This window comes from Phoenix dactylifera, chromosome 2 (assembly GCF_009389715.1).
Source record: "Phoenix dactylifera cultivar Barhee BC4 chromosome 2, palm_55x_up_171113_PBpolish2nd_filt_p, whole genome shotgun sequence".
Lineage (NCBI taxonomy): Eukaryota > Viridiplantae > Streptophyta > Magnoliopsida > Arecales > Arecaceae > Phoenix > Phoenix dactylifera.
The window spans coordinates 6,169,190-6,180,811 of NC_052393.1; the positions used below are offsets into that span (position 1 = coordinate 6,169,190).

General features: G+C 43.4%; 1 protein-coding gene across 5 annotated transcripts in view; it reads left to right on the forward strand.

Moving 5' to 3' along the window:
• Window positions 1–6,611: 6,611 nt before the first annotated feature.
• LOC103711774 (chaperone protein DnaJ-like) overlaps window positions 6,612–11,622 on the forward strand; it is a 40,833-nt gene continuing 35,822 nt past the window's right edge. For 3 of the 5 annotated variants that reach the window (XM_008798046.3, XM_026806463.2, XM_039118955.1), the window contains exons 1-6: window positions 6,612–6,901; window positions 10,488–10,565; window positions 10,679–10,754; window positions 11,120–11,193; window positions 11,357–11,427; window positions 11,546–11,588. In XM_008798046.3, the coding sequence (XP_008796268.2) occupies window positions 6,875–6,901; window positions 10,488–10,565; window positions 10,679–10,754; window positions 11,120–11,193; window positions 11,357–11,427; window positions 11,546–11,585 (366 nt within the window). In that variant the 5' untranslated portion in view covers window positions 6,612–6,874 and the 3' untranslated portion in view covers window positions 11,586–11,588. The remainder of the gene's footprint in view (window positions 6,902–10,487; window positions 10,566–10,678; window positions 10,755–11,119; window positions 11,194–11,356; window positions 11,428–11,545; window positions 11,589–11,622) is intronic. The other 2 variants (XM_008798045.4, XM_008798044.4) reach the window with 1 other exon arrangement.

Sequence of the window (11,622 nt, forward strand, 5' to 3'; positions counted from 1 at the left end):
CTCGAGACAGGGGTCTCCGATTTTGGATCATGGGAGGGTTGTTGACCTGCTGAGAGCCTCAATCCAGGAAGGCAAGCTGGCTCCTGGTGCGGAGGGAGGTAATTAGTCTTATGAAGGTGCTAGCTTGGAATTGTAGGGGGGCCGCCAAACCTTCCTTTTCCTCCTCTTTCAAGAGGTTAGTACAGCTTCATAATCCTGGAATTTGTTTCTTTTGCGAAACACGGGTATCCGGTGATGGATTACGTCGAGTTCAGCGGCGATTGGCACGTGATTGGGATTCCTTTGCAGTGGAGTCCCGGGGGTTATCCGGAGGCATTCTGATGTTGTGGAAGCGGGGTCTAGGTTCTGTGGATGTATTTTGTCATTGCTCTCAGCAAGTGGTAATGGTCATTTCAGAACCGAATGAACTCCCGTGGGTGTTGTGCGGGGTTTATGCTAGTACCGATTATAGGGTAAGGAGAACTCTTTGGGGAGAACTGACTAGTCTGCTGACCCAGGGAGTACCAACAATGGTAGTAGGGGACTTTAACTGCATCTTAAGCTCAGAGGAGAAGAGAGGAGGTAGACAATACTCTGATTCGGTGGATAGAAGGGAGTTTCGTGAGTTTGTGGGGAGGAATGGATTGGTGGACCTCGGCTTTTCTGGACCTCGTTTCACCTGGTGCAATAATCAATCTGGGCAGGCTAGAGTGTGGGAGCGGATCGACAGGGCCATTGCATCCCCAGACTGGATCCAGCGTTTTCCTGCCTACCAGGTTAGTCATCTAGCTCGGATTGCTTCTGACCACTGCCCTCTCTTGATATCGACAGAGGCAAGATCGGTGCATCATAGCCCCTTCCGCTTTGAGAAGTTGTGGTTGTCATATCCCCAGTCATGGGATGTAGTCAGGGAGGCGTGGAGTGTGCCAGTACGAGGGGATGCCATGCAGAGGGTGTCACGCAGGTTGGAGCTCACCAAACGCCGTCTTCGGCGTTGGAACCGGGAGACTGTCGGCAATATCTTTAGGAGGTTGGAGGAGGTGGAGGCAGTGATTTTGGACGCCCAGGGGAGGGAGGATCGAGGAGAGGACCTTACGGAGGCCGATATGGTGGATCTGCGGCGATCAGTAGCTTCCCACCATTCCTTGTTGCGCCAGCAGGAGATCTTTTGGAGATAGAAGTCCAGAATTCAGTGGGTTAAGGATGGTGACCGGAATACTTGTTTTTTTCACCGATCGACAGTTATTAGAAGGCAAAGAAATATGATCCGGTCCTTAAGGGTTGAGGCGGGCCACCGGGTGGAGGAGGATTCGGCAGTTAGACAGGTATTAGTCAACTTTTTCAGGTCCAGATGGACTGAGGATGGGGGGATACTTGAGACGGGTCTACTTCCCCGGTCGGAGATCAGAGTGGATGAGTCAGAGAATACAGCCTTGATTCGGCCAGTGTCAGAGATGGAGGTGCAGGAGGCGGTTTGGGGTCTGGCAGAGGATAAGGCCCCTGGACCGGATGGCTTCCCACCATTCTTCTTCCGTAGATATTGGTGTATTATTCGAAGGGCAGTGGTGGAGGCAGTACAGTTTTACTTTACCCATGTAAGGATGGCAGATGATTGGAAGGCCACCTTTATCACATTGATACCGAAGCGTGTGGACGCTTCGGAACCGAGTCATTATAGACCCATCAGCTTGTGTACCACCTTGTACAAGGTGGTGGCGAGGATCATGGTGGGGAGGATGAAGAGCCTGATGCCACGGATCATTAGCCGGGAGCAGGGAGCCTTTGTGGGGGGGAGGAGTATCTCAGACAACATTTTACTGGCTCAGGAGATGATGGGGGATCTGCAGCGAGCCTCTAGGAGGCGATGTTTGATGGCAGTGAAATTAGACATGGAGCGAGCCTATGACCGGATCCGGTGGGACTTCCTGCGGAGGGCACTAGAGAGTCTTGGTTTCCACCAGGTTTGGATTGATTGGATTCTTGGATGTGTGCAGGGGCCTAGCTTCTCTATTCTGGTCAACGGCACGCCATCGCCCTTCTTCCGTGCTACTATGGGACTTCGCGAGGGATGTCCTCTGTCCCCATTTCTGTTTATTATTTGCTCGGATGTTCTTTCCCGGGCTATGCATGCTGCTTGTGGGAACCGGGAGCTGGCACCCTATTGCCCAGCCCCGGGTGCCCAACCTCTCTCACACTTATTATTTGCAGATGACTGCCTCCTACTCGCCAGGGCGCGGGTGTCGGATGCCAGAGCCCTCCAGGGCGTACTGACAGAGTATTGTGTGATGTCTGGGCAGAGGGTTAATCTACAAAAGTCCACTATCTTTTTCAGCCCTAGCACTGAGGGGAGGGTGCGCCGGGAGATCAGGGCGACTATGGGGATACAGGAGCAGACGGGGGCCCTGGTGTATCTTGGGGTTCCTATCACAGGGAGGAGGTTACGGGTGGCAGAGTGCGCCACCTTATTGGAGAGGGTGCGGAGCAGACTAGAGGGATGGAGGGCATCGTCTCTCTCTATGATGGGGAGATTGACGTTGATCAGGTCAGTTCTGTCTTCCATGCCTATTTACTTGATGGCTCACACAGTGGTGCCAAAGACTGTGCTGGTGGGGATTGAGCGGCTTATGCGGAGCTTTCTTTGGGGCTCCTACCGGGGGGGCCATGGGATACATTTGGTGGCTTGGGAGAGAGTGTGTTTACCACTGAGGGAGGGTGGGCTGGGGGTGCAGTCACTCTTGGTGCGACGCGAGGCTCTTTTGGCACGGAGGGCGGCACAGCTTGTCCTGGAGCCGCTTGGTCATTGGAGCCAGGTTATGATAGCCAGGTATGGCCGAGCGGGTCTCGAGGGCCAGGCGATAGGACGGCGGAGGAGATCCTTTATGTGGCGAGAGATTGGGAGGTATGTGCCTATGGCCCTGGCGCATTCGAGGTGGCTGATCGGCGACGGGCGGAGTGTTGATGTGATGGAGGATCCATGGGTGGATGCAGTTCCTTTGAGACTATGGCCGACGACTATTAGCATTGAGGTGGGGGAGGGACTCCGAGTTTCTGATCTTCTCTGGCCGGGAGAGGCAGAGTGGGATGGTGACAGGCTGGGCCAGCTATTTGGAGAGCACCTAGTTGAGCGGGTTCGGTCGATTCCCCTTCCGGGATCAGCAGGTCCAGATGTCAGGGTCTGGAGCACTACCTCTCGAGCGAGTGTTGGGATCAGAGAGGTTGCCAGGCTCCTTCAGTCAGGCTCACAGTTGGGCATAGATTGTGGCTGGGTGTGGAGGTTTGGGCTACACCAGCGGGTTGCTCTCTTCCTGTGGAAGGTGGCCTGGGAGCGGTTGCCGACATGCTCAGTGTTGTGCAGACGAGGTTTGAGCCTTTCCCCCTCTTGTCCAGACTGCGAGGTGGAGGAGTCGGTGGATCATGTTTTATTCCACTGCGTATGGGCGAGAGGGGTTTGGAGCTTGACTGGGATTCTGGGGGCCACCTGGAGTGGGAGAGATCTCTTCCTGGAGGAGGTTCGGCTGTGGGCTAGTGCACCTCAGACACGGGGATTGGCTATCAGGGCGTCTTGTACAGCGTACTAGATATGGCTGGCCAGGAACGCCCGAGTGTTTGGTGAGCGTCGGCTATCCCTACGTTTTGTGATGGAGCGGGCCAGAGCTCAGGCTGTAGAGATTGTTCAGGTAGAGCCAGCTCATCGACCTTTGATAGCTCGGGACATCTGGGGTTCCTATATTGCTTCGGCAGCTCCTCACAGGGTATTCTTTACCTGGGAGCCCCCACCCCCGAGCTTCCTCAAGGTCAATTTTGATGGCTCTGTCATGGATGGCGGCAGGAGGGGAGGGGCCGGATTTGTTGTTAGGGGCCCGAGTTTTGATGTGGTGGCAGCAGGGGGCCATCAGATTTTTGATATCTCTGTTCCAGGGGCAGAGCTGCGAGCGGCATGGATGGGCCTGTCTTATGCGTGGCGGGTACTCCGAGCGAGCTCGGTTTTTCTGGAGGGTGATTCGGCCACGGTGATTAGCTGGATCCGTAAGGGCCCGGGTAGTCATGCATGTGTTCATCCTTTGCTTCGCGACATTTGGACAATGGTGGGAGAGGGGGTTACATTTCAGGCCAGGCATGTATATCGTGAGGCCAATGGGGCAGCCGACTGGGTGGCTGCGTATGTAGCGAGCCACTCAGGAGGCACCCTTTGGGCTGGGGTGAGAGAGATGCCCGGTGCCCTTCGGGACATTTTGTATTCTGACTCCTTAGGGTGTATTCGTACCCGTGTTGTATGAAATGACCGCTTTAGCAAAAAAAAAAAAAATAACAACAGAATAAAACTACATTTAATGGACAGTATTCTAAGTAATGTTTTATTTGAAAATATTTCTAATCAAATATTCTTTACTCCGCTGCGAGGCCGCTCGAGCAAATAACATAATTGTTTTTTTTTAATTTTTGGTACAACGACGCTTCAGGTAGGTGCAGCCCATAATATCAAAACGGATAAAGGAATACAAGGACAACCAAACAAACCCTGGAATGTTGAGCTGGATGTCCATTATGATAAAATCCGTCATTGTATTATTGTAATGACCAATAATGCCATTAGAGTCTCGGTTTATTACTTTATTCACCTAAAAATCTGCCTGTGGGCCTGATCTTGCACTCAGATCCATCCCCTTCTTCCTCTCTGCAAATTCTGAAGCCATGTATCGCCACCTTCAAATCCAAAATTGAGGGCTTTCAAGGCTCAAGAGGGATGAGGGACACAAAGCAGTAACAGATTATGTTTTGACCTCGGTCTTGCTAGCCTAGATTATAAGATACTAGATTTTTGCAATGACATCATTTGATAGTTGAACATGGCTTGACCAAAGAATGGATTGGCATTTCTCAACTCATATCTACTATTGCAATTACTAGAGTCGTGTGGTCAAATTTAAACCATGAGATTCGATAATTTTAAAAATTATCAAACAAATTATTTAGAGATAGACAGATTGAAAAATGAATTTACCTTCCTTTCATAAAAAAAGTGGGAAATAAATTTACATATGTTCGCTAATACATACGCATGTCGTAAGTATGCAATATATTTTTTAGAAAAATTTCCCCGCTTGAAAGAGAAATATCCATGAAATCTTTTTACTCAAAAATTCTTTTTATGGCTTCACACTATGCTAAAGAGTAATGTTTAAGCAAGAAAGTGCAATAAGCTCAAGTTGCCATTCCTTTTACAAGGATCGATGATGAGCTAAGCCATGGACAAGGAATGAAATGATGAGGCTCTGAGCATGCAATTTAATGTTCATGTTCTTGGCTTTATTAAAAGAAGGACACACTCTTGATTTTAATCATTTAGAGTTACGTTGATCGGATGGTCTGCAACAAACTAGGATTGGTCCAATTCAGCATGCTATTGACCTTATATTTGTGTAATGTGTAGTCGTCTTGATCATTTATTAGAAGAAAAAAAAGAAGAAGAGTTCTACAAGGACTTCCTCTTAAAAGTAATTTATTATAAGAAGTTTTTAGCTTGTGCTTCACAGGGCTATCCCTTTAATCACAACTACGCGGATGAAACATCAAAAAAAAAAACAGGGAAAGAGGAATCATGTGAATAGACGAGATCCCCTGGTGATAATCCAGCGAGCACTACTGCTGATTCACCGGTGCCATGCGATGGATTAAGATTGGTGCAGTGCAAGTGTCTAGATGGTGCCTGGTGGGCTTAGATACAGAAGTTGATCTTTATCATTTTCCAATCAAATTATTGTTTCTGCTTCTCAAGGAGTGTTCCTTTGTAGGTTTTTTTTTTTTTTTTTGTGCTGAAAGAAGAAATATTATACATAACATGTACGGATACAACCAAGTAAATCAAAAAATAGTACATCTCAGAGTGCACTGGACAATTCTTTTTGTAGATTTTCGCAATGGTTTATAAGAAAGATGCTTGGTCCCACAACAATAAAATCTAGGCATGGTTGGGTTAGTTCTTTTAGCTTGCACTTTATTGGAGGTGAGGGCAGATTACTTTTATTTGGAGTTCTACTAGCTCCCATCTCTTTTCTAATAGTGGCTCATTGGGTTGAGTCATTACCAAATCCATTTAATCACTTTTTTAACTTGCTTAATTTGCTTAAAACTCATTTAGAATTTGTTTGGTTAGAAAGAGTCTAACTTCGAAATGAAAATGCAAATAAGTAACTTCCATTCCGGTCGTTTAGTTAGAAAAAGTTCTATTTTCATTCCGATTCTATTAAAAAATGAAAATGTCCCAATATCCTAAAATTCAATTTTACTATTTTTTAATATTCAAATTTTATTCCGATTTCGGTTATGAATCAAACACGTCTGAAATTTAAATTTTGATTCCTTCCGCAAACCAAATATCGTTTTAATTCATTTATCTTGATTCAATCTATCCATTAATGAGTTACATGAACCAGATCTGCATCTTTTAATAAATAAGTTAAATCTGAATCGATAGATTTTTGATCCAACCTCTGTTTGCTGCCCGCTGCGTCAAAACCATCATAGTTGGAAGTGGATATTGTGAGATGCGGCCTTGGCCCAACAACACATAGTTGTATATTTTATTTACTAGTTAGCCTTCCTAGGGACCATCCATCAAACGCTTGGCGACCGTCCACAAGCTGATAAAGACAGCGCCATCCCGCCAGAAGAACGTCATATCCAAGAAGGGACCCAATTCAGGCCCCTTCTTTCTTTCTGTCCTCCCGCCGGCTCGGAAATCCGCCCTCGGAGGACTCCGGAGATCGCACCCCTTTTCACCGCTTTTTCTTTCTGTTTTTTTCTCTTCTTGGCGATCCACTCGCAACCGGAGCCGGATATTTCCGGTGGTGAAGGATGTGAGCGGATCTTGCTACTCCGCTGAGCTTTTCATTGGATGGAGGGCGGAGAGGGACCCCACAAGGTAATTGCTTCACCAATCCGCTCAGGTGAATGACTTACTTGATGGAAATTTCCTAGATTTTATAGCTCAATTTAGGGCTCATTCTCCCCATTCTATCCTTTATCTATGTTCTTGCATCATAGAGTAGATTCCGTGAGCGAGATGGGACGATGGATGCATAAATTCTTGATTGCATGAGGGCTAGGGTTAAGGGGGAATTCTTTTTATTTTTTTGGCAAACAAGTTCGAATTTAAAATATAAACGTACGATCTTGAATTATATCGATACTTGATTGATGAATGATGACGATGTTTTCTTGGATTTTATGGCTTCTTGTTGATTTGAATGATTTTGTCCCTTTTGTTCTCTTTGAGGGATGCTTTGATATTTTGCTGGACTTCCTTCAAGCAGTAGTTATCCTGTGATCTGGAACGCAGAGCATAATGCTTAATGCAGATATCAAAATCTTTTCCATGGCTTCTTGTTGCTTTGAATGATTTTGTCCCTTCTGTTCTCTTTGAGGGATGCTTTGAAATTTTGCTGGACTTCCTTCAAGCCGTAGTTATCCTGTGATATGGAACGCAAAGCATAATGCTTTATGCAGATATCAATAATCTTTTCCCAAGAAAGGTACCGAAAATCTAGTCATCTGAAGTTTTGACTTGCTAATGTTCAGTGAAAGGATTTGAAAGCTTTACAGCAAGGTTGTTATCTAACTATCCGGCTCCATTGATTTTTTTTTTTTTTAATGCTCCTCATACTTGAAGGATATGAAGCGCCCTATCTGACACCTTGTCGCCCTATCCATGAGATATCTCCCTTGTTGGTTGTAAATAAAGGAATGAATTGTGAAGTCATAGAAATAGATGGAGGATATTGCTTCTCCAAATCGAGTTTTCCAGGATATTGAAATCCACCTAAAATGATGATTTCCAATGTCCCAATATCTTGGGTTCCAAAAGTGGTCCTCACGGTCCCTCTGACTTCATCTTTGTTTCCTAACACCTTCTTATGTTGAAGAAACCACATTGGTAAGCTGGTTGGCCATCCAAATAGGCCCAAGTATCCCACATGGCCTTTTTTAAATAATAGTTCATGTGCTGATCTTTCTTCCAAATTTTCCTTGGTATCTTATGCCTTGTTTTAATTCCTATGCTTAAACTAATGCAAAATGCCATCTTCTATATGTTTCTCCCCCTTGTGAAGCATTCTTTAATTGGGCTGGCTAAGCAATTGTCTCTGTTTAGTGAAGAACTTGCCTATGCCTTATATTTTCTTTCAAGGGAACTATGTTTTATATTTTCATATAATCTAGGGTACGTCTTCAAATTTGAGATGATATATGTATAAATGCTCACAATATCATCTGCATCACATTGCCTATGACCTGTAACTTTCTTCGAAAATATTGATTCTTTCTCTTTTAAAAAATAAAAAAAATGTTGGGGAAATTCATTCCTATTTATATTCCATATGGTTGATGATTAATATAATGGATAGAAAGGCATTGTTGAAGGAAAGACTAGGCAAAAATAGGGGCTGAAGGCTTCGCTGAAGGAAGCTAATTCACATGCTATATTCTCAAAATATCATGATATTAGGAGTAAACCATGGTGTGAGAGGTTGATTAAAACAACAACTGGTCTTCAAGCTGCAAGAGTGCTGATTAAAACAAAAGTTGCAGATGCAGATTGTTCAATACAGGATGCTGAGGGCAAAGTTGTCTAATGAAGAAGCACAAAAATGAAGATTGTAGCAACAATATACAGCTCCCAGAAGAAGAGTAGGGACAAGCTAAGAAGGAATGAGAGCTTGGAAGTCAAAAAGGATGACTAAACAACCACACAAGGTGCTAGGTGCTTGAAGAAGAGAATGCAGAAAGTGGATCATTCGCAAGTGAAGAGTTGACTGGAGTAAAGATTCTGTGTGAAAATACGAAGACCAACTTGATAAGTAATATAAGCATGTAACTCCTAAAGAAATATCTTAGGGAGGAAAAGGACAAACAGTTGACTGCAGAGAAAATTGAAAACAAGGCAGCAGAGACATGCTTGATTGCTTCATTCCATGGATCTTCCCCGGAAAATACATGAAAATCTTAAAATGAAAAGAAAAGGACAATTGCCATAGTAGCAGCTACAAAAGGGAGTATTGAGGCTTAAAAGTAGACTAGCTAGAAATATGGAAACATATACTTGAGAGGATGGAGCTGACCCAAGAATCAACATTAGGTTGTGCAACTTGCTGGATCGATATGCGGCTAGTGGGGGCCTAGAAAGATTGTCAGAGATGAACAATCATCGAAAGAATGACAACACATAGAGGTGGCTGTTTCTCATGAAAACAAGGCATACAAAAGCCAATAAAAGAAGAGCTAAACCATAAATAAGGGAGAAGTTAGACCTAAATGGTGGTTAATATAAGGCTTAGTGGAAGATGCTTAGGTTCATCGAGGGATATTACGGTTCATGAAAGGTGAAAGTCTAGTGGTCAAGCAAAATAGCTGGAAATGCCAATGAAACAAAGAAAAGAGGGCTTAAGTTCGTTCAAGATATTATCTAACAGGAGCCTTAAAGCTGTAACTAAGGCTTATCGGGGCCAAAATAGGGAATCTTAAACAAAAGATCAGTTTAATAGGCTAAAAGATTCCCAAAAATCAGAACTGTTATATATCAAAAATTGCCCAATGTCAGTGCCAAAACACGTGGAGGCAAATAAGCTGCCTAAAGCCATCAGGACCATGAAAATGCCAAAACACTTTACTAGGAGTAAATAATTAATTTGTCGAGGTGCAGGAGGTAAGAAGTACCCTGAGAAGTTGAAAGTGAGGGAAAAATCCTTCTGGTTGGCAATAAACTGTAAGTTTGCAGATGGAACAGTCATCAACAACTGAATATTTGTGATCAGAGGTTTAACATACAAGCTAAATACGAGAATCAGTGGTTGCCTACATTAAACAAACCCGATTTCACCTCCCAGATATAACACAGGCAGATAAAGACCAAAAAAAGAAGGAAAAAAAAAAAGAACAGAGAGAGGGGAAGGGAGAGAGGGGGGTGGTAGAGAGAGAGAAATTCACCTGTGAGTCATAAGTATCTAACTTCTTGAAGGACAAATTTTTCTTGTATCTCTGGGGAGCTTTTAATTCTTTTCTTCTTGGATTGAATATTGATCATTCCTAATGTCAATCTCCTGTATAATCTAAATTGAGTTGACTTTGTCAGGTCTGAATACGTACTTATATTTATTTTGCTACTAATTAACAATGAAGAAGTGTGCTTCTTCATTTTCCTTTGGGGTGTGGGGTGAAGGGAGTTGTATATTTGATTTGTTTCTGTTGGCTGTGATGAAAAAGGAATGCAAATTCTGAAAGGCCATAAGTATCTTCATGCAAAGATCGTAAAGACAATTTTATTATGCTTGAGTTAAGCGTGTTACGATTTGCATGTTGCTTTGAGGAGGTAGACAGATCACATGTTTTGGAAATCAATGGATCATTCAAAGTTATGATAGACATAGTGCCTTGTACTTGCAGCACTGGATATATAAGGCCAACTTGTCTTATTCCTTATCAAAATCTGACTGGATCTGGTGTTTTAATTTCAGGACTATTACAAAGTTCTGGAGGTTGATTATGATGCAACAGACGGGACTATTAAATTGAATTATCGAAGACTGGCACTAGTGAGTCATCTGTAGGCTTTTTATTCGAGTATTTTATCATTTGCTTTAAAACATCGTATTATTGAAATACTGAGGAGAATTATCCCAGAATTTTATATCCTATCCATGACTAGAAATGGCACCCTGACAAGCACAAAGGCAATAGTACTGTCACAGCAAAGTTTCAGGAGATAAATGAAGCTTACAAGGGTAATTTCTATTAATTTCAAATATTTGTTTTGCCCTCTCTTTTGATGGAGAATGCCTTGGAAATTGTAAACTCACCTCAGGAAGATGGTGGTACAGGGCATATATCTCAGGATCAAGGCTTGTTTTGGTTAATACATTTAATGACTTAGTTGTCTTCTCTTTCTTTCTTCTTCTTCTTCTTCTTCTTCTTCTTCTTCTTCTTCTTCTTCTTTTTTGTAGGGGGGGGGGGGGGGGGGGGTGTTTGGGTGATTACATACACTCAGATTGTTATATCAGTTTAAGAAATATTATGGTGCTATAAAATCACATTGGAAATTATGATTATGAAATGAGTGAAATTAAATTCTTCAATTTATTGTCTGCAGTTCTAAGTGATCCAGCTAAGCGACTTGAGTATGATATATCTGGCACTTATGAGATCAATGGATACACTTTAAGAGTAAGAATCTCAAACAGCAATGATGATTTGGATAGTTGATTTGTGCTAACTTTTATTTTACCCCCCTCAGATTTAAGGAAATTGCATTCTCTTCATCTGATTGCTTTTCCTTATTTTGGATCAGCACATTTTCTGGATCTGATGGTTACTTTTCCTTATTTAGGAATATCTTGCCAGGTTCAAAGGAATGATACTCACCTGCAATGGTCTTGGTATCAATCATTCTCCATTTTGGTAATTACTGTGCTTATTTTGTTCTTATAAGAACAGCAGATTTATGAAATGATAAAGACACGCTACTGAATGTCCTCAAGTGCATCACTAAAAGGTTAATTGGTACTTTATTTCTCAGGACACAACAGCTGATGGAAACTGAAACAATCGATCAGTAAAAAGTAGGTTCTTTTTTCTCCTCTCTCCTTTTCTTTT